General features: G+C 38.4%; 1 protein-coding gene across 6 annotated transcripts in view; it reads left to right on the forward strand.

Annotated features, from left to right (window-relative positions):
• ano2b (anoctamin 2b) overlaps positions 1 to 22,731 on the forward strand; it is a 78,013-nt gene that overhangs the window by 38,605 nt on the left and 16,677 nt on the right. For 2 of the 6 annotated variants that reach the window (XM_017432570.3, XM_017432579.3), the window contains 14 exons: positions 344 to 478; positions 1,686 to 1,846; positions 3,170 to 3,252; positions 3,343 to 3,381; positions 3,525 to 3,611; positions 6,417 to 6,500; positions 11,032 to 11,106; positions 11,327 to 11,528; positions 14,329 to 14,440; positions 15,220 to 15,277; positions 15,402 to 15,502; positions 18,207 to 18,349; positions 20,908 to 21,060; positions 22,249 to 22,301. In XM_017432570.3, coding sequence (XP_017288059.1) covers positions 344 to 478; positions 1,686 to 1,846; positions 3,170 to 3,252; positions 3,343 to 3,381; positions 3,525 to 3,611; positions 6,417 to 6,500; positions 11,032 to 11,106; positions 11,327 to 11,528; positions 14,329 to 14,440; positions 15,220 to 15,277; positions 15,402 to 15,502; positions 18,207 to 18,349; positions 20,908 to 21,060; positions 22,249 to 22,301 — 1,486 coding nt within the window. The remainder of the gene's footprint in view (positions 1 to 343; positions 479 to 1,685; positions 1,847 to 3,169; positions 3,253 to 3,342; positions 3,382 to 3,524; positions 3,612 to 6,416; positions 6,501 to 11,031; positions 11,107 to 11,326; positions 11,529 to 14,328; positions 14,441 to 15,219; positions 15,278 to 15,401; positions 15,503 to 18,206; positions 18,350 to 20,907; positions 21,061 to 22,248; positions 22,302 to 22,731) is intronic. The other 4 variants (XM_017432572.3, XM_017432580.3, XM_017432573.3 and 1 more) reach the window with 3 other exon arrangements.

Raw genomic sequence — 22,731 nt, forward strand, 5'->3', positions numbered from 1 at the left:
AGAGTTGGTCTTGTTCAAGCCATAACATCCGGCAACCCACATGGCATCTAGTATTTCTATATACTATCAATGGTGATCACTAATCTGTTTGTTATAGCCATGTGCTTTATAGCTGACAGCACCACTTGCTGGCAATAAAAGTTTATTTAGTCCAAACTAGTTAATGGAAACAAGGTTTACGCTATCATCTCTGAAGTGACATATCAGGGGTTAGCTTTAAAGTTGCTTCATCAGTGAATCAAAATTTAGCTATTAACGTAGCACAACTATTGCATCAAATGCAACCCAACTGTGTTCAAACGCTTCACTGTCTCTTGTCATGACCAGTCTCTTCCGTTTGCAGGAAGTACTTTGGAGAGAAGATTGGCTTGTACTTTGCGTGGCTTGGTGTTTACACTCAGCTGCTCATCCTGGCGTCCATAGTGGGAATCATTGTGTTTGGCTACGGTGTGGCGACGATGGATACTAACATACCCAGGTATGCACAAAAAAGAACCACTGTAGTGCTATTACAGTTCGCCCAACACCAAAAAGTGAATGGCAGGCAATAATGGTTTTACCTTTTGTGTGTGTGTTCATATGTCTGTCCGTTAGCAAATTATATCTTATGAACCACTCAACGGATTTTATTGAAACTTTTAGAAAGTAATAACTGAATAGGTATCTACAATTTATTAACTTTTGGAGTCAACCCAATTTAAGATGTCCGCCACAGCTTTTTTAACTTAGCTGACACAAAATAACTATAACTCAGTCAGTTTTTTGGCTATTGACCTAAATTTTGTTGTTGTAGTAGCTGAGACTGTTCCTAACACATACTCTAAGTTTTAACTCTTTTAGCAACATTTCTGTTTAAAACGCTGCCAATAACTGTTGTCAAATTGGTCTGTCTGTTAACAAAATATCTAAGAACCCAGAGCCATCCTGGTTCAAAATGGCCACCACAGCTAATCAACCTTAGCAAACACAAAAATGGCTATAACTCAGTCAGTTTTACAGATATTGAGCTACAATTTGATGTGGTAGTAGCTGAGCTTCATTCGCAACACACACCCTGAGCACTAACAGGTTGTTTGATATTGTGTGAACTTGTACATAATGTTAGTTTTAAGATTTGAACAAAACATCTGCAACTTCATTATTTCTCAAGAACAGATGATCTTAGTTTAAAAGACTGGTATAAAAAAACAGAGTGTGATATGAATTCCTTCAAGAAATGTTAGGTTTTTAATTATACTTTTTTTTTTTTTTTCAAATGTCACATTTCTTGGATGAACAGAGGCTCACTATAAAACATTCATATTACCAGAATGGAGAAAATGAGGCTTTCTTTTCACCTCTTATTTTAATGGATACACACCTGCACATTTACACATGCATAAAACAGGGATTGCCCTGATACCTGCTGTATCTGGCTTTAGTCACGGTTGTGTGGGAGGCACACAGAAGGTACAGCTTGGCAGCGTGTGTGTCATGAATTCAGCCCACACTGACTCTGAACAGGGTCAAAAGAAAAGAAAAAAAAAAGCTTGTGAGGTAGTTACTAGTTAAAAGTTCCATTCATTTCTTGTGTTTTTTTCTGGTATGGAAATCCCAGCCTCTGCTTAATGCCACATATAGTTAATGTTGACACGTCAAACAGTAGGCACTCTCTGGCTGAAGTTTTTGTTCTTTTCCTCCATCAGTTTGGAGATGTGCGACGATCGTCTCAATTTCACCATGTGTCCTCTGTGTGACGGGGCATGCGATTACTGGCATCTCAGCACCGCCTGTGGCACGGCCAGAGCGTCGCACCTCTTCGATAACCCCGCCACGGTCTTCTTCGCCATCTTCATGTCCCTGTGGGGTGAGGTTACGTATTTGCATGAGTGCAAGTGTGTGTGTGAGAACAGGAGAACAGGCGAGCTGCTCGTGTTGTTAGTTTCTCATTAATATCTCATGACTTTCTTTACTTAAAATGAGCAAACGCTTAGGGTAACAATGTAAAACAGCAGAAGGTCAAAGGTCACCTTCAAAAGATGTTTCAGACCACCTTCTAAAAATGTGAAACATTTAGAAAAGTGAAAAGCAAATCAATAATACTTCTCTTTAAATGATTGGCGTTTTCTTCATTCTGGTAAAACATTGTAATAAAAGATGCCCAAGGTCTTATTGCAGTGTCAGTAACCTGTTTCAGCAGCTGGTAAATGGCAGAAATTGCAACAATCATCTGCTTGTTCCTCTATTTTCATAATCCTCTGCAGTTTATTTTTTCTAAAATTGTTCAAACAATGGTAGGATTCAAGTTTGTGATTGTAAGAATAATTTTCCTCACCTTATTGGACCTTGTACGAACAGAACATCATTCTGTTTCAAAGTGAACCATAGATCATTGTTTGGGTTCATTAGCATTGAAAAGTTAGACAAATTCCTATTTCCAGGTTCACTAACTTCTAAACAAGCCTTCAAACCTTCAAGCCTTCAAAACTACAAACATCACCTCCTGTTGCTGAATAAAACTAGACAATATACAACCCCAATTCTGAAAATGCTATAATTTCCAAATCTCATAAAACCATATTCCATTCACAATGGAAAATAATATACATACAAAATGTCAAAAGATTTCAAAATTCTGGAGAAATCTCTGAGCTCAAACTGCATTAAAATCAGGTCTGGTTCTGTTCTGGACTCAGGAACACTTCCACAGATCATTGTCTGTAAACACAGTTCACCGCCCACAAACGCTGCTTAAAGCTCTATCAGGCAAAGAAGAAGCCAAATATTAACATCATCCAGAAACGCCACTGTGTCCTCTGAGCCAAAGCTCATTTATTATTAAAGAACCGACTAAAGCCAAGCAGAAAACTGTTCAAAAGCCTGCCTCTCTGATGGTATGGGGGTGCATTAGAGCCTATGGCAGCAAGAAAATACTAATGTCCATACTCCATCTATTACAACAGCATTTGTGGCTGCATAGTTTTTCATATTAATTTTACACTTTATATATATATATATATATATAGTTCACTTTCTTTTTTTTATCTATGAGATTCAGTCAGGATCATAAAAAAGCTTTTGTTGTTTGTCTGTTTTCTTATTTAAATTAAAACTTCTGGAGACCTGATAACCCTAAGTATGATGGATTTGACAGCTAGTAAACTTTTCTGTCTCTGTTGGATATCCGTAGCTGTGCTGTTCCTGGAGCAGTGGAAGCGTCGCCAGATTAGTTTGGGCTTCAGCTGGGATCTGACAGGCATGGATGAGGACGAGGTAAACACGCAAAACTCATCAGCCACGTGCAATACATGTTATTTTTTTTTGAGAATATTCTAAGATTTCAGCATTCTCTGTTTATTTAAGGACAGCATTGCCTTCTGTGACGGGAAGTGGTCTTTTATGGTAGTATTAATTCATGTTATTTAAAGCGTGACAACTCTGTGTGAAAATTACTTTCCAAACTAGGTTGAAATATACATATGCAGCGTGCAGTCTACAGGACGTTCACATATTCATATACAGAAAACTCCCTTTTTTTTTTTAAGGAACACCCCCGGCCAAAGTACGAGACCATCCTTCTTCAGAAGCGGCAGAAGAAGCAGGAAAAAAAGAAAAAGAAGAAAAAGAAAGAGGTAGGAATTACAAGACATATTGTCAAGTGTTAGCAGAATGACTGGAAAGTGGATTATATTCTTTCCATCACTCATTAAAGTAATGGTATATTAAAATTAGCACACAAAAATGCTATGGTGTGTACTTTTAGTAATAGCTGTTAGTTCTGACAGCATTCCACATTTTTGCAGTCGATATCAGATACTTCTCAAAGACCCAGATGGTTGGGTTTTTACTTTATTTTGCCAATATTAGCTTCATATTCTAAAGACAGCTAATGATCTAGATTCTCTGAATAAACTGGGTCAATCATGAGTCCCGTCGGCCCACTCGGACCTCTGTGACGGATGAATCTCTGACACCACCAGAGTGAAGCAGAGACTTACGGCTGATGGCAACATCTCCCTGCAGGTGGTTTTAATTGTCTTATATTTTTGGGTAATGCATTACAGTTCGAAGAGCGTTTAGTTCTCTTTAGTTCTCTCACTTGTGTGCTTGTTTGTATTTTTTTAATGTGTCTTGTAAGCCCATGTGGGCTGGGCACTTGTGAGGGTGTATGACACATTTGAAAATAAAAATCAAATCAATCAATCAATCAATCAATCTTAATGAGGTAAAAAACAGGATGTTTAGTTAGTGATTGTAATCATTATTTGGTACAAAAGTACTGTTTAAGGAGCCAACGTAGGAAAAGCAGCCATTTTGAAGTGAAGTAGGCCTGAGAAAAATCACTGAAATATTTTAAAAATAAGAGTATCTGTATTGAAAAAAAAAGATTAAAGTAACATACTGGCACATGTTACAGAGGCATGTTTGCAGCAGAAGACGGTATAGGACAGGTCCGCCTTCAGTCCTGACCTGTCCTCAATATAGAAGGAGGTTTGAAATAAAAATGACAAGAGCAAGATCACATTCTTGTCCCCACCTAAAGTTGTGTTTGCTGAAAGATTGAAACAAAATAACACTTCAAATGCTTTATTACAGTGATCATCAACTGCTGGCTTGTGGGCTAAATATGGCACATGAGATCGTTCCATTCGGCTCACAAAGTAACAAGTTATTACACAGTAACACAGTAATCAGTTTGTTCATTTTGTCTTAGTGGCCTGCCGCTGACTCACTGGGATTCTCTGGCTCTTTTATTTTATTTTATTTATTTAAAAAGGACTACATATTAATCAATATTGTTGCAGTGCCCACCAATACAAAGAATTAGCTCAATTGCTAAATTTCATCTTTCGTCCTTTGGTAGATAAAAGATAGTGAATTAAAAAAGTGCACAAATATAAGAATACAAAAATAAATAAGACAGTTCATAAAACAGTACATGATAGATGTCCCAAACAAATATATTTTATGGGTGAGTACATGTCTGTTTTGTTTTTAACCAAAGTTTATATAATAGTTGTTGCAGTCTCTGACATGTCCTGGTAATTTTTATTCCTGTATTGCCGTGTTGCTCTAATTGACGTCACTTTTCACCCAAATTCTGTTCTCCATCTTGCTATAACCCAGTCCTCGCTAGTTTAAGATCTGGTTGTAATTCTGGCATTGTACCTATGAATAAAATAACTTACTTGTGAAGGTGCAAGCCCAATTAAAACCTTAAAAACAAGAAACGATCCCTGAACATTTGGCATTTTTTTCAATGTCTAGAATAATATACCTACTGATGTTACAGTAGTGAGCATGAAAAGGTTTTCTGGCCAAGATTTTAATTGTCTTTCTGAAGAGAGATTTGTTTTAGCACATTTGCTGTTTTTGCAGATGAAAATTTTTGATATGTTGCCTAGATAAGCTTTAGTAAGTAGTCGTAATCTTGACTTAGTAAGTTATGAGAAACTCTGAAAAGCTGCAAACCACAACAATAATACGACGGCTACCCCTGATGCTCCATGCTCCAAGCCCCTCTCTGGCCCGACTTTCTTGGTCGGTGTCTTGATGCAGCTAAGCATTAGAAGATCGCAGCACATTAGCACAACACTACTAGAATCGCTAGATTATTTCCATGACTTTGTCACATAAACATAGGCACAAGGCCAGTGTAGCAAGGCCAGCTTCAAATTTTAAATGACTCCACCTTGGACCCCAATTCCAGCTTATCGCACTCATCATGTAATGGAAAGCCCACTGTATTTTTATTGCATGCCTTAGAACCTCACCAAGACCCTGCAAAGGTCATCATCCAGTGTGAAAGGGGGGCCTAATCAATGTCCTCCACATTGTCTAACTGGGAAAATTCCAGCCTTTAAGCAAATTGTTTTTAATGATCCCTATTTTATCAGAAATGTTTTAAGTGTTGCGAGGAGACTTGCAAGCGTTAGAAAGTAATTAAAGTTTTACTAATTCTACTTTTATTGAAATAGAAAGATGGAACTCATTGAGACAACAAAGGAAATATCACAGCTTTATGCTTTTTGCAATAGAACAGAAACCTTAAAAAACAAATAAGTGTTTTGTTTTTTCTCTTTTTTTTTTAGTTCTCAACATTTTTTTTCAATCTTGCTTCTACATCAGTTAATTACTACTTTGGATGAGCCATTTTTGCTCTTTATTAACCAGATAAAGACAGGTTGTCAGGTCTATTGTAAATACTGGACACTGAATGGCACATTTATGACCTACTCAGTAAATATGAATAAATCTAAATCAATAAGTTTGTCCTAAACCTGACTGCAACCCATTGACTCCCTGACAGATTCTGCTTTTATACAGCCATGATTGTAAACGTTATAAAGAGTTCAAAGATACATTCCAGCAATAAAAGGCTCTTAATGGGCTTTAGGAACAAGTGTTTGTGTGTGACCTGTCCCTCTGTCTTATAGCCTGAGAAGCAGGAGGACGGGACAGTGACAGGGAAGGACAGATGGAGACAAAAGCTGCTGTCTGCCATGGCTGCAGGAGTGCCGGTAACCCCTCCTCCTCTCTCCGCTCCTCTCCTTTGCATGTACTTTCCCTCCTTCCTCTTCCCTCTCTGCTTCCTTTTCCTCTTTTCCCTTACCTCCGATTTCCTTCCCTCTCCGCTCTCTTTTCCTTTCCTGCAGGCTGCGGTCTGTCTGTTCTTCTCTTCCTGTCCCATCCTCTGGCTGCCGCCACTTCTCAGGTATTCGTTTCCGCAACTTTTCTCTTTCGTTTGCAACAATCCAGACGACTGATGGCCACAGTGTAAAACTCACCTCGCGAGGCTAAAAAGGATCACAGTGTTATTTTTTCCACCATCTGTTGTCTGGATGACCTTGCATAACACTGGCTGTGGTTTCTTTCCCTTATGTTTTATCTTCATATGTTTTCTTATTTGCTTCTGTCAGAGAAATTTTTGCTTGGAGTCAGAATGTTTACCATTCATCTGTGAAGACACTGTCTGTCTGAGAGTGTAAAGTATAATAACCCAGGGCTGGAAATAGTTCAAAAACAAGACACATATTCCACAGCTAGTTAAACTAGTTAAAGGGTCAGTTTAGATATTTTCAAGTTGGGTTCTGTGGAGAGGTTTTGATCAATTAATATCCCCCCTGTTTTAGATTAGGTTCTCAGTTTGGAGAAGTAGAGTTTAATTCTGACCTGGACTGGGAAGCCGGTGGCTTATTCGAGTGAGGCTAAGACTGTCATGGATTGTTGCCATTATAAGACAACTACAGTCAAAGGTTTTATCGTGGTTTATGCCAATACAATGCTTTTTTTTACCTTTACTTCTCAAATAAACAAAGGACTCAAAGATTGATGGCTGGGAGATTTATTTAAACAATTTCACATGTTTCCAGTCTTGTCGTCTGGATCACTCTCTGAAAGTAGCAATAATAATACCTACTATGTGTCCCAGTCATCTCTATGGGGGTAGTAGACAAAATCTTCACATTTGAACATGTTTTCATGACATTGGTAGATATTCTGACTCTGAATAAAGTTTCTCTTGGACAGTGTAGCTTTAACTAACCTAAACAGAATTTGTTATTCAAACTCCTTTAGTATAATTTGCAATTTTCCAGGCCCTTACATAATCTCATTTGTTTTTGCATTACATGGTTAATTTGGCAGAAAAAAAACCCAATTCCTGCTGAAAGTGCTACAGCTAAATGTGATTCTATGTAAATAACAATTTAAAACAAAACTGACAAGGGTGTAAAGATGTATAAAATAGCACATTGATGAACTGCTATGAACATTTTGAGATGGGAGCGGTTTTCAACAACAATTTACTAAAATCTCTGCTAGGACTGGCTGTTAGCTCATTAGTCTGGTCAGAATTAAACTCCATTCTCCAACCTGAAGTTGTTCAAATACAACAGATAAGATATTAGTTCATAACTTTTGCACAGAACCTTGCCTCAAAGGATCTGAACCAGTGGTGTCCAATCCTGGTCCTGGAGGGCTGCTGTCCTGCATGTTTTAGATGTTTCTCTGCTTTGACACACATGATTTGAATGACTGAGTCATTAACAGGCTTCTGCAGAACTTGAAGACCTGCTGAAGAGCAGAGAAACATCTAAAACATGCAGGATAGTGGCCCTGCAGGACCAGGATTGGACACCACTAATCTGAACTATCATTTCAAGTAAATCGCTGAAGCCTTTTTTTTCTGTACAGTATCTATTAAAGCACTGAAAATACAGGTAAAAAGAATTGTTACTAAATGTACAGAAAAAAATTTAATTTCTAATAATCCCACCTAATCAGCAGCAAAAAGGTTTTAGGCCTTAAATGACCCTCGGTGACGTCCACCTGCTTTCTCAGCGACTTGCTGTGTTGGCGACCGCACTCAACACACGGCTCTTGTTATTTATTTGACAAGAATTCTAGAAATTCAAGCAGAACGTAGGAAGGTTTAGCATTTACTGTACAGTCCTGCTCAAAAAGAACAACTCAATAATCAGCACATCAGGTACAGCTCCCTTAGAAAAGACACTTTTTCCTGACATTTTGAAGCAAATGACATTGGCAGCAATTTTGAAATATATTTTTTGACATGGATGAAAAAAGAGAAAAAAACTGTCATTTTATTTTATTTTTTTATATAACAACACAAAGAAAGACAAAGAACAAAAAATAGAGAGATACGAAGAAAAACAGAGGGAGAGAGAGAGAGCGGCTGAGTGGGAGTGATGCATGCTGGGCAGGAAGCCAGGGGTAAGATTAGTGACCGTCACTATGGCGACACACAACTCTCCCTCTCACACACTCTTGAACCGTTGGATTTGCTACCTGACAAGACTAAAATGAGCTTTAATTTCAAATTAAGGAAATGATTTTTCAAAGGCAGGACTGAACTGAGCGTCGTATGACACCTGCTCCTGTAGGGCCTCATAGAATCAGCATCCTGAACGCTGCACATGTGCAAAACAGCTGTCATCACTCAGGCTGAAAAATCAGTTTGCTCTTTTGACACGATCAAGATTTATTTGAGGCCAACAGTAAACCCGAGTCTTGACCTAAAAATGGCTTTCTTAAACACTGACTAACCTAAGATTAGTAACTGCTGGACTCAAACTAAAGTTAACTAGAATCATTTGAAACCACCTCTACTAGTCTTAATCATTCATATATAGTATTAATGGAAACAGAAATGGAATATGGAGGTTGAAGTCAAAATAGCACGAGCGCCCCCTATGGGCCGGCGCCTGTGTGACCAAACAAAGAACTGCATTTTTATCCTTGGCAAAAAATAAAAAAAAATAAAAAAAATCACATCTCCAACATGACCTTGATGTCTAATCAACCTTAGCTCAAACTAAAATGGCTATAACTTTGTGAGTTTTACAGATATTGAGCTGAGAGTTTTCCCTGACACACTCTGAATGCTAACAGGCTGAAATCTCGTGATATTTCATGAGATTGATGTTATTTTTAAAGTTTGACCAAAACAGTTTCTCAATTTAAGAGGGTCTTAGTTTAAAACTCTACTGATATTGTAGAAACTTTTTATATAATAGTTCTATTTATTCTTAAAAACATTGCATAATAAATTTAAGAAATATTAATTATTTTATTTTGGATGTTTGTAAGTGCAGGGCAGCGCATACATTTCCCAAAATGCAAGTTGTTGTCTTACTGATAGTCTTTGTTCAAATGAGCTCTCGCTGACAGATTCTAGCACTTGAATCTGTCTCATCCGTGGGATGTTCTGCTTGACATTTTGTAATAAAGTCTTAAAAATGAGTCTTCCTATCTCCCTTGTCTGTGTTTTGCTACAACAGTGATATTGGCTTTTTTTTCTGCATTAGAGACAGAGAGTTAGAGGACGGTGCATAAATAGAGGGAATGAGTGACAAAGAGCAAAAAAACTCACTGAGTTTATGTCATGAGAGTTATGTTGGACGTTCCTCAGTGGACTCTAAAAGCCAAATATAACATGTCACCCATTTACAGCCTCCCCTGCTGATGACTGTCCCCACCACACACACACACACAGATTTTAACCTTGTCTTTCAGTGTTTCAGTCCCTTAGATTTTCCACTCTGAGAATTTAATTTGTTTAGATTTTAGCATTTTGTGTGTAATTTACTGCCCAATTGCTTCATCAGATGTATTTAATATGAAGATTACAGAGAAAGGCAGCTGGCTATTTTGATGCTTGATTCTTAAAACATCCACCCTTTTTTTTAAACAATTTTGCTCAAAGTCCTTTTGTTTTGTGCAGAGATGATTGGGATATCCGATGATTTGACTATCAGATAAAAAATATTTAGAGAAGCTGTGACGGTGAGTAAAATCATGGTCTGCTTTATTAGGAAAAATAATTTGTAATATTACAAACTCCATTTAAATAAAAACACACTGGGTAATAATGCACCCAGTTGGAAACTGGATGTAGTAAAGGTGATGAAGTCTTTTAAAGTGCAAAAGAAAAGAAATGTAGAATTTTATGTGATCGGCACACTCAAGAAGATCATTGTTGTGTCACATGGTCATCTTTGTTTGACCATACTCACTTAATGTGCAATTTGCAACAAAATATGTGAAATCCTACCCTCTCAAAAAATTGAAAAAAATCACCACTTTAATCTTATTTAAATATGTCAAGAAATGTGTGTATGTGTGAAATCCAGTCAGCTTGTAATGTTGGTTGTACATCACCAACACGTTCACTAGATGGCGACGTTGCGCTTACGGTTAGCTTAGTTGCTGCACCTCTTTAGTCTTTCTTTTATGCATCTGAGCCTGCCTGTATGACTTCATGTATGCTTCTAATCAGTAATACTGAACTAAACAGGGTCATGAGGGTTTGGATGGAATCTTCTTGGTTTGATTTTCATTCAAGCAGCCTTCCAGATCTTTGAGATTTACCTTTTTGACCAACTTGACCAAATAAAGCAGTTTTTCCCCTTTCTTTTAAAGGTTTTCCTGTGGGAAGCACTGTTATATTTGACAAATATTCCAGCAAAGGTAAACACACTTTCCCTTTTCCTTATTTTGTCCTTACTGTTTTTGTCTTCTTTTTTTCAGGCTGCTGTAGAGAAGTTGACCTGGAAAGACCGTCTTCCTGGATACTTCATGAATGTTTCCTCTATTCTTTTTATGGCAAGTGAAGAAATCAGATTAGAGCTGTATTAAATACTTTCTCAGCATTCGAGGATGAAGGCAGTTTGAATCTAAAGTGTCAATGTGCATAAATCAGTAAGGGAGTGACCTACATTCATTTAGTCTTTAAAATATTTATTACAGTGATGTCACTTTCTGGTCAGTGTGGCTGAGTGAAAGGCTGATTTATCTTCCTTGTGTTTGCTTTCTTTGCTACCAGTTTGGACTGACATTTTCTGCGGTTTTTGGTGTGATCGTTTACCGCATCACTGTATCAGCCCTGATGGCGATGAGCCCCGATCCCGAGACCAAGTCCAACGTTCGTGTGACCGTAACGGCTACTGCGGTCATCATCAACCTTGTGGTGATCCTGATCCTTGATGAAATCTATGGTTCTGTGGCCCTGTGGCTAACTGAGCTAGGTACAGAAAAACAAGCAGTCAACTTAGTCTGGTGGCTACAAATAACTAGAATAGTGTCAACAGCCATACAAAACACACAAATAAAAATGAACAAATGTTAAAATATAATATTAAGCGCAAGTTCTACACTTGGATATATGTAAAATGCGGTTCTATGTGAAGTCTAATTGTGGATTTACTACCTACAAAAAAGAGAATGGTTTTATATTTTTGGAAATTCACACTGTTTGAAAGAGTTGTACCAAATCATCTAAACTGCTCTTATGTTTCTTTGGTTAGGAGCTGCTACAATGCAGCGAAAATAATAGGACTTAAAGATGCAATTACAGAAGTTGAGCGTTTCATACATATATTTTTGTCCTTTTATCCAAGATTTAGTTGCCGAAACAACAGGTCCAAAAGGAAGACCCATACATTCTTTTCTTTTGCTAGTCTGAGTCTGTCTCATGGTCTCCTTGCAGTCTGACACACCTTTGAAAACCTCCAGAAGGCAGCACAGGAGACCTAATCAGATACCCGAACTACCTCAGCTTACTCTTATTTAAGTTCTGAACCTCTCTCAAATGCCCAATCTCCTCACCCTATCCTTAAGGCTGAGCCAAGATACCCTCTTAAGGAATCTCATTTCAGCTGCTTGTATCTGTGATTTTCTTCTTTCATTGTTTATATTTCATGACTACAGGTCAATGTAGACCAGAAAATCAAGGTCCATAATGCACACATGGACTGGACAAGCACGGTTCTATGGCCCTCTCAGTAACTCTAAAATGGGGGTTGATATGATTCACTTCTTCGTTGTCTGGACAAAAGCCATGCTGCTTTCCCTGCGTCCCTGCTTCGGCAGTTGGTTGGAGCCAAACAACCTTGAGTAAAGTTTCTTTGGGAGACTGAGCAGTGTGATTGCCTGACAGTTGCAGCATTTTCTCCAACTAACTACCCCCCGTTTTAAAAATTAAGACCACCTCCTCAGTTTATCACTCCACAGACTGGACCAATTCTTCATGTCACATTGAAGAAACATGCCAATCAAGTCAGCCCCACGATGCCCAGAGCCTTCATTATCTCAGGATGAATCTTGTCAACCCCTGGTACCGCATCAGGAAGCTTTTTTTTAATGACCACAGGAACCTCTACCAAAGTAACGGGTGAATTTTTGTTTGAGTATACAGCTTGTGGCTCCTTTGTGGTGCACAAGATGACAAGATTCAAGACTGGACTGGACTGTGATCCTTCAAGAGCCCAACAATGACCCAAGTCTGGATCTGGAGATTCAGACCAGAAAGGCCATTTCTCCCAGTCACAATCCACCAGGTGACTTCATCAATTCAAGTCAAGTCAAATTTATTTATATAGCATTTTTCAGCAACAAGGCAATACAAAGTGCTTCATCATTACCCATATGGGTATTGAAGTCTACTAGGAGGACAATAAAATCCCTATACAGCCTTATAAGTTTCTGGACACCATCCAGAAACTTCAACAAGTGTTAATAATGTGAACTGCTGTATGGTATAGAAGTTTTGTTCCAGAACCAATGCTGTGTGTAACGTTAAGTGCAGCTATGGTATATCTAATTGAAATCGCTCAACCTCACACACTAGCTTAGGCTCCTTTCTCAACAGTGAACCTCTTCTTAAGAGCCAGTTTGCCTCACCAGGGATCCATATGTTTTTATCCCCATCCCTGCCATCAGCTCACACCCAATTTAGATTTTTTTTTTCCTCCTTTAGATGGTAGGCCCTTGTGAATGTGGTGTCTTCCAGCCCCAGGAGCCAAGGCTCAGCCTCCAGGTGCTCACCAGCAACCACTATCCCTTTCATCCCACCTGAAAGGCCCGTACTGGGTGCCTAAGTTTGTCTTTTCCAGGCAAAGTGGTTCTCCTCTTATGACAACATTCCATTAAGGTGTTTGTCATACTATAAGTTCACCTGGACCTCAGCCCAATTTTCCCTCTAGCAGAGGCTGACACCCCCAGTATAATTGGGGTACTCACAACCGTCCACCCTACTGAAATGACTAGTCTGTGGAGGGACAGTCCCTCTTGCACTCAACATTATGCTGGTCAGTAATGTCCGACTTTCTGATTCTTTAGAAGACGTTCCAGTTGATTTTTCTGGCTTGAAACTCAAACATTCTGACTACTGAGTAAAAATGGACTGCAGCATTACAAATTAGCTGTCAGAAGGGACAACTGTACCATTTTTTATTTAAGAAACAGCCACCAAGTAATTTCACAAACTGTCAAACTGTTTCTGCTAACTGGTGGTCTTCACATTTTCCTTCTCATGTTTTCATCAATTATTAACAATAACACAGGGGCAATCATTGAAACAAAACCCTATAATTCTTTATTTGTTTCTATGGTATGTTAAAGAAACAAATATACACACGAAAAAAATCACAAGCATCCTAATTTTGAACATTTATTCATTTGCATGTTTCTTCATGTGTATGTGTCAGTATATGTGAGGGAAAAAAGTCTTTCTGCTTCTTGCTAGATAGTCTGATAAAACTTTGATGTGTTCATGCACCAGCTGTCCCATCAGTCATCCCAGAAGGTTTCACCCACATTCACATCTATACCCGCAACCACCAAAATGTGTGTGTGTGTGTGTGGAGGAATGGATATGGATGGATAAAGAAGAAAAGTGAAAAGTTTTAGTGTCCTAACTTAGTCCCAGCTCACTGAATGTTACACTGCTATAATACAAAGTGAATGCATTCACTGGTATTTTATTCTGCAGCACTCTCAAGCATCATTAAGAGCAACACTTATACTTTCACATCAATTATTTTTCAGAAATTCCTAAAACAGAAACCAACTTTGAAGAGCACCTTATCCTGAAAGCCTTCTTACTCAAGTTTATGAATGCATACGCTCCCATCTTTTACGTGGCTTTCTTCAAAGGACGGTAAGACTGTGGAAACCATGCATGTATCTTATTGCATCAGTTGTTAATTACCCAAAAAAGCTCATTTTTAGCTATATGATTACTTGTTTTCCTTTTTAAACTTGTCTGTTGATAATTATTTGTTCTAATAGAGTAAATGTAAATATGGGAATGAGTGTTTATTTTCCCTCGGCACAAAGGACAATATGGTTTTTGCTTATGTGAGTTCATTGGTCTGTCTGTTGGCAAAATATGAGCCACTGGATGGATTTTAACAAAACTCTCATAAAGTAATTACTGTATATATATCTACAACTAATTTACTTTTGGAGTCAGTCCAATTCAAGATGGCCTTCACAGCTAATCCTCTTTTTCCAAACACAAAATTGGCTATAACTCAATCAATTTCACAGATTTTGAGCTAAAATTTGGTGTGGTAGTAGCTGAGACTGATCCCAAATGTATGCTTTGAGAGTGAACTGATGGCACAAGCTGTGTTCTTAAAGCTTCACCATTAACTATTGGAGTCACCACTGTCTGTCTGTTAGCTCAACATGCCAGGAAGCCCTGGATGGGTTTTAATGAAACTTTCAAAACATAATCACTAGATGTGTGTCTACAACTGATTAACTTTTGGGTGTGCTTTAATTCAAGATGGCCGCCACAGCCAACTGATATCAAAACACACAAAAATGGCTTTTGGTGCAAAAATGATTTATCAACATTTGTTTGCTTATTTCTTTGTATTTTTAAAAAAGGTATTCATAATGTTTTATCTTTGGTTGTGTTTGTTTCTGCAGGTTTGCAGGTCGACCTGGGAGTTATGTGTATGTCTTTAATAATTATCGCATGGAGGAGGTTGGTTTATCTTTTTATCGTACAGATTCTGCTTCTTTTTATTTGATTAAGCAAACAAAAAATCTACAGTGGTCCTGAATGCAGGTATGATTTAAATGTGTGTATGTGTGTGTGTTTTCCTCAGTGTGCTCCAGGAGGCTGCCTCATCGAGTTGTGCATTCAGCTCAGCATCATCATGCTGGGCAAGCAGCTGATCCAGAACAACATCTTTGAGATTGGCATACCGTAAGTCGACTGGTTTCGTTTTACTTTTACAATGATTTGGTGTGACGTTTGGAAGTTTGGAAATCTAGACGAAAGCCCACAAAGACAAAGAGATTAAATGTTACATATTTTCATGTACTGGCTTAACTTAAATCTACTTAAACTGCAGCCAGCCTACAAGGGGGCGCTCGTACTGTTTTGGCTTTAACTTTCTCAATACGTTCCCGTGTCTAGTTCCTAATATATGTCAATCCTTCAGAGATGTAGGATTCTTTTAATAGCATTCTTTCCATGTCTGAGCAGTGGTACTCCATCTTGTCTAATAATAGCTTAGTTTTACAAGCAAACCCCACTGGTCAAAGGTCAGGGCAGCTTCAGGCCACAGGCAACATCGTTACTGTTGCTTTAAGGACAACTTAACCCCCCGGCCCATTTGACTGGTCACATCAAAGGTTCCCGTTTGATGGATCAGCAATTTGTGACACCTACAACCATCTATTTACCCATCAGCTCTAAAGGTTTTCACACCTGGGAGACAACCAGTAAAACTTCAGTCATATACTTTGGGCCAGTGCGAGAGCTGTACGCAGGCTAAAACATAACCATAAAACCTTTTTTTGTTTCTAAAAGTAGAAAACAAACTGTTTATCACATTACCAACGACTGAAACAAGCTACACTCACTTCAGTCCTTCTGTACGTCTGTGGAAAGTTCTCTGGAATGTCATTCTGAGCTCCCACACTTGAAGAGCAAAACAAATGGCCGGCACTCAACATCTGCAACTTGGTGGGCCACAGAAAGCAAAATGTCCTTAAAATGTATTTGACAAATAGGGCTGAAATGGTCTGAAATAGTTTACACAGCCATTTATATCTGCTGAAACCCCTCTTAAAATGTGCCACCATGAATTTCCTTTTATTGATACATTAGAGTGGAGTCCTGATGTTTCATGGCTCAGAGGGCCACATGCCAGAATACAAAGACGTGAGTGTGTGAGTCACAGGAAATGCTTCAGCTGTGGTGGATCATCACATGTGTGAGCGAACCCTCTCACGATCATGTCAAAATATATAAACGTAGGCCTAGATGCCATTTTTGGGTTTGCTGAAGTTGACTACCTGTGGCAGCCATTTCGAATTGGGTTGACTCCAGCAGTTCATCCAGTGATTACTTGCTGACAATTGCATTAAGATTTCACCACGGGTTCATGAGATATTTTGGTATTAGACAACACACACACATGATACAGGCACAAACATTTCTTGCCTTTTGGCAGCAGGAGATAACTGAAGTTTTTCTATTGCCTTTAGAACTTAAGAAGCTCATATAAAATGTTTGTAAGAGGCCTTATATTGTCACTCACTGGAAGTTGCTCAGCTTAAAATCAAAGCAACCTCTCCCACAGGAGAAAACAATTGTTTACTTTTTGAATATGTGATTATTGCCTAAAACAATCAGGGATTTAAACACTCAATAGTTTCACGAGCACCACACACAGACACTTACACACACTTTTGGAGGTTTGTGATTATTTGCACATATCAAAAGTGTGTATACATACTGTTAGGACCATTCACATCAGGACATATTCTCCAAGAAACACACTTGTAAACTCTTTGTCCCTGTATCCCCAGGGCAGCCTACTTTCATCATAAGGTCTGTTTTCAGTTGAACATGCCAACCAGTCTCTCTCTGTCACATTTCTTTAGAAAACAGTCTGCTGCTGGTGATTAGACTGAATGGTTTCCATTGAAATGTTTGCCCATAGCACTGCTGTAAATACCCAATCCAATCGAACAACAGAATGACTAATAGCTTGTCTGGTCTGCTCTGCTAAATGTTGCAGTTTCGCAAAAAAGGCAAACCCAGTTTTATGTACAAGAAACCCCTGTTTCAGCTCATGTTGCCTATGGTTTGTGGCTCCCATCCCACAGTTTCTCACCATAAACTGTAAAGCTGCCTTCAAACTGGATAACAACCTTGCAACAATGTGAAGAATTAGTGGATGGTCTTTGCTGCGTCTTGTCAAGGTCTTCAAGTGTGCATTAAGAATACATTGGTTTCCCCTTCATGTGTGGTGGAGCATGAAAGTTGATGATGGTTCTGAGTTTGCAGATAACTTCTGTAGCAAGATCCTAGTGGTTTATCATCGTGATAACAACATCTTAGTGGCCTGGAAATTGTTGGGAAAACAAGGTAGCATAGGAAATATTACGTTTCTCCAATGCTTCTGCAACATTTTAACATACCAGTGACATTTTGTTTAAGGCCTCTTTCACGCTAATGATGACTGCGCTACAACATTAAAAATTTGTCAGAATGCAGATGCAAGGGTCTTGGCGAGGCACATATTAAGAACGCAGTGGGCTCTCCATTACATGTGATTGAGCATGCACAAAAATACTGTATCAAAGTCAAGGTAGGTTTATCATTGTGGCAGCAGCGTATCTATACCTCAGCCTCAGAAGTGCACCCCTGGCGTGTGAAGGGAGGTGTTTTTTGGGCACTCGATTTCATGCTGATCACGATGTAAAAAGGAGATGTTCTTGGATTCATGCATGCATAACGGTTCACACATCTGGATTTATTTTGTCTATATTTAAGTGTGTTTCAGTAGAAAATTCACACAGATCTTTGTACCCATTTGTCTTCATTTGAATCTAATATGATTACCTGATTTATGTTGTCTTTACCATGTCCTCCTTCTCTTTCTCCACCGTAACAGGAAGTTGAAGAAGCTGATACGTGCACTGAAGGAGAAAAAAACCACGCCAAAGGAGAGTGAAGAGGAGAGACCTCCACAGCAGTGGAACCTGGACTACGCTCTGGCTCCCTTTGAAGGCCTCACACCAGAATACATGGAGATGAGTGAGTGTGCATTCAGGGACAAAGTACAGCCACTCACATGTTACACATACATGCTCAGACTGAGCAGCTTAAGGATTCATGATGTTCTGTATTTATGTTTGGATATTACCAACTCTTCCAAACTCATTGAGGCTGTTTTCCTTTAGGAGCAACATTTGTTTAGATTTATTTCACAAAGTAAAAGGCACCATCTGTGGGAAGAGATCAGAAAAATAGATACTTTACCCCTAAAAGATCTCTATTTATATCTGGTTGTTTTCCATTAGTCAGAAGAAAGCGCACGGTCCCATTGTTTATACAGAATCACAATATGTCCAGGTCAGTCAGAACCCACAATACATAAACACTTGAAATGCAAGAGCACATTAAAGCTTTTTCTCCCTTCATGAATAATAAGTGTGTGCTGTTTGTTCAAAAACAGCATCCCTTTACTGTAATTAGGAAGTGAAAAGTTTTTTTTTTTTTTTAATTGTCTTTACTTACCGCAACACTCATTTTACCAGCGAAAAAAAAAGTTTTAAGTTGTCTTTGAATAGCATTTGAACAAGTATACTCACTTTAATTTTTATGGTTTTAAACCCAGGACTAGCCTAAATAAATTCTGGGTTGTCCACTCCTGATAAAACTGACAACTGTCTTAAGTGTTTTCCACTTGGGAATAATCCTTCTCACTGTGGAATGATAGATGCTAGGTGCTTTGGAAATGACCTGCTAATCCTTACTGATGACTTTCCTCTTTGGCTGTTTAATAATGAGGTGTACTTGGATTTTTCAAAAATCTCTTTTTCTGCTGAAATGATTAAAAGAATAGTTTTGATTGAGAGGAACAATGTTTGGAGGTAACAAGAAGCAATCAGTGATGGCTGCCCGCTGACCTGACTGCACAGCTTGAATCTTTCATCACCTCCTTGTAATTGACGGGAGTCAAAGTTCAGCAACAGTTTAAAGAAACATGACAACAGAGACATTTGTATGTGAAGTTTAAAACAGACTTTGCTCTGAACTCTAAGCCACCTAAAAAATTTGAGAACTAAATTTACACTTTAAAAATCTACTGAAAGATGGTCTCCTTGGGGGGAAAGTGCTGCTTTTTTTTTATTTTTTTTTTTACAATTTTTGGTTCACTTTTAACTTTTGTGGCTTGAGATGTCTGATTCTATGTGTTATGGTCTGAGTAAGGACTGAGGGGGAGAGTGGAAAGTTGCTACAGGGCAGAATGTCAGAAATGTCTGCCCTCTACATGCAAATATATACACACCCACACACAGTTGTGTGGACTGAATTGGACATTTATATAGGTGTCTGTCTGTTTCTGGGTTATTTGTGAGCCCTGGTGTTCATGTAGAGGTATGTGTGTGATTTCCTTTGTGTGACTGGGCCAGACCCGTCAACCCCATCTCAGGTAGACAGCGAGGTTATTCTGAGCTTGCCCCGTAGCGCTCGCTGCCCTGTTGTCGTATTTTCTTCCTGGCCGCTTATTGTCTCGGCGCGGTGTCCCGAGGTGAAGCCGTCAGTCTCCGGCTCGTTGGAAATCCCTGTTCCCACACTGCTAAGGTTCCACCTGCTCTGATCGGAGCAATGCATCAGCCGCAGTCGGGCAAACTACGGTGTCTTTCTCAGGTTTCTGTTTGTGAGATGCAAGTGAACTGGTCATTAATCAACTTGTGGGAAATTGCTGCAATTTTTTTCCAGGCGGCTTTAGTTCATCCTGCTTTGGTTTGTCCAACTCGCATAGCTACAAATTATGGCATTCATTTCTATGTATTTTGCTTTCTTTTTTACATCCACAGTTTCAGTGGGCAACATTTTGCCCTAATTAATGGGATCAAAGAGCCATGAATTGAATTGAAACATGGGCTCAGAGGGTTATCTGCATCTACAGTACACAACATCACATCATCTGCAAAAACTGACAATTTTCTATTTGCATACAATCCATAGTGCCTGTGAACGAACATCGGTTACAGTTAATTTAAACAACAACTCTTGGCTAAAATAATGCAACATATACTCTGTGTTTTCAACATACCATCCTTCATGGGTTTGGCAGCTCATTTGACCTCAAAAACCTGGCAAAGGAATGTTTAAACCTATTTTAGTTAAAAGCCTGTATGTTTTCTAAAAAGATAAAAAAGACAGTACAGATCTTGTTTTAACTTTTCTCAAGAGCCAATCCAGCCAATGCTGGATGTTTTATTTTTGTATGAAGATGTTGGCCAGATTGAGATGGCTCAAGTGCTGCTTCTGCCTCTTGGGCTTTATTTTGCCCATGTGTGGTTTAAATAAACACATAGCTTTATATGGACAAATTTGTCTTCAGTATGACTGAAGTCCTTCTGAATAGCTGATCCAGCTCAACTGTTAACACAAATGCTAAATAAGAGCTCTGATGAGGTGTGTGTAGCTCAAAACATTCAATAAAACTCTTTTGACTTTTAGGCTGCCAACTAATCTAATAGAAACAAAACTTTGATACAGTTTGGTTGGTTTAAAAGAAAGAGATTTGCACAAGAAAAACAAATCATTTCTTAACAGTGGTTGTATGTTTCCCTCCACAGTTATCCAATTTGGTTTTGTCTCTCTCTTCGTGGCTTCTTTCCCACTGGCCCCTCTCTTCGCCCTGTTGAACAATGTCATTGAGATCAGGCTGGATGCCAAGAAGTTTGTTACAGAGCTGCGAAGGCCGGTTGCTGCTCGCGCTAAAGACATTGGTAAGCTGAGCCAACACATGTAGAAAGAATTGGTAGCCAATAAAATTGTAGAAAATAATGATTTTGTATTTGTATTTGTATTTTTTGTCAAGTCTTATAGGAAAATAACCATTTTACTTGATCATTTTTCCCTAGTTAGGATTACAACACTCATGAATTTCACCTAAACTCCTCTGAAACCACACAGATTCTGTTTCATCTCGTTTAGTGGTGGCTTCAGGCAGTGAAGCAGGCTTGCACTGCTGAGTTTACAAAATAGCACACTTTAAAGTTGATTATTGATTATATTTTAACCAATTTGTTGCTCAATGAAAGCTCCTATCTGTTCAATTTTCTGTTAGTTTTTTTAAATCAGAGAATCATCTTAGCTTAATCTTGACTTAAACCATCAACTTTCAAAAACTCTATTAGGATCAAATGTCTCCCTGGAAGTTCTTCTTTACATAAAAGGGTAGTTATCATCTTTTTAAATAACAAGACCATTTAATATGTTCACCTAAAAATACAAGCAGGCTGGATTGTGTTTTTTCTGTTTCATACAAGCAGCATCTGCTTCAATACACCTGACAGAACCAAAAATACGGTTTATCACAACTGATACCATCATTCTAATATTAAATAATATAACACATTGCAAGTTTTTCTAATACCGTGCAGCCCTAGGTGGCACCCCTTGAATCTCTTTGAAAAACTTTGATGGTAAACTGACGTCAAATTCTTTCCAACTATAAAACAAACATTTTTTTATTTATTTTTTGCTGTATTGACTCCTGCATATTGTTGTAAATGTTGATTGTGTTTAGAAAATTCTCGCAAGATATCTGATAGCTCCAAACCACGATCTGTTTAACCTTCGTTCCGGGTTGTTCGTCAGGAAACAATGGAAAGGCCAGTTAAGTTGGTCCCCCTGATGGTTTGCACAGCCCACTGCTCTGATTATAGTAAGGAAGTTCACACTTTTACCAGGAATCACATGCAACAATAAACTGATTAAATGTTTTTGCCATTCAACAACACAGGTAAACATAGATCAGGTGATTCTAGCTTTTACAACTAGCCACTCTAGTTTTAATCATCACTTTTATATACTATACAGTGATACACCTTGGACAATCCAGTTCACTGTGTTTAAATACTGATATGATTCTTTTTGTCCCTCTTTCTCTTTTTTTCTTTTTTTTTTTAAAGGTATATGGTACAACATACTGAGTGGGATGGGCAAACTGTCCGTCATCATAAATGCAAGTATTAACATGATGTTCCACATGTGAACACTTCATTGGTATTGGTAAATGTAAAACTGGTAAATAGTTGATTACTTTTCTGTTGTAAATAGACAATGTGCCTATTTGAATTTTTTTATTGAAACTTATGTAAACATCATTTTCCTACATTTAAGGTGAAATTTAATGAATTTAGGGTTTTATTGTCTGTCCTGAGCAACCTTTCTGGTGTATCCAGTCTCCAGGTCAAATTTGGAGGAGAATTTAATGGGATTTAAACACAATGTAATAAGATAATTGTTGGATTTTGCAGTGATACTGTATGTTAATGTAAAGCCAGTTCAAGGTTATCCTCTGTGTTTAAGTTGAAGGCAGCTGGGTTTTGGTTCCTGGTTCTTGAAGACGTTTTACATCTGAAAAGCTTCTACCGTTCTGAAGAACAAGATGA

This window comes from Kryptolebias marmoratus, linkage group LG18 (genome assembly GCF_001649575.2).
Source record: "Kryptolebias marmoratus isolate JLee-2015 linkage group LG18, ASM164957v2, whole genome shotgun sequence".
Lineage (NCBI taxonomy): Eukaryota > Metazoa > Chordata > Actinopteri > Cyprinodontiformes > Rivulidae > Kryptolebias > Kryptolebias marmoratus.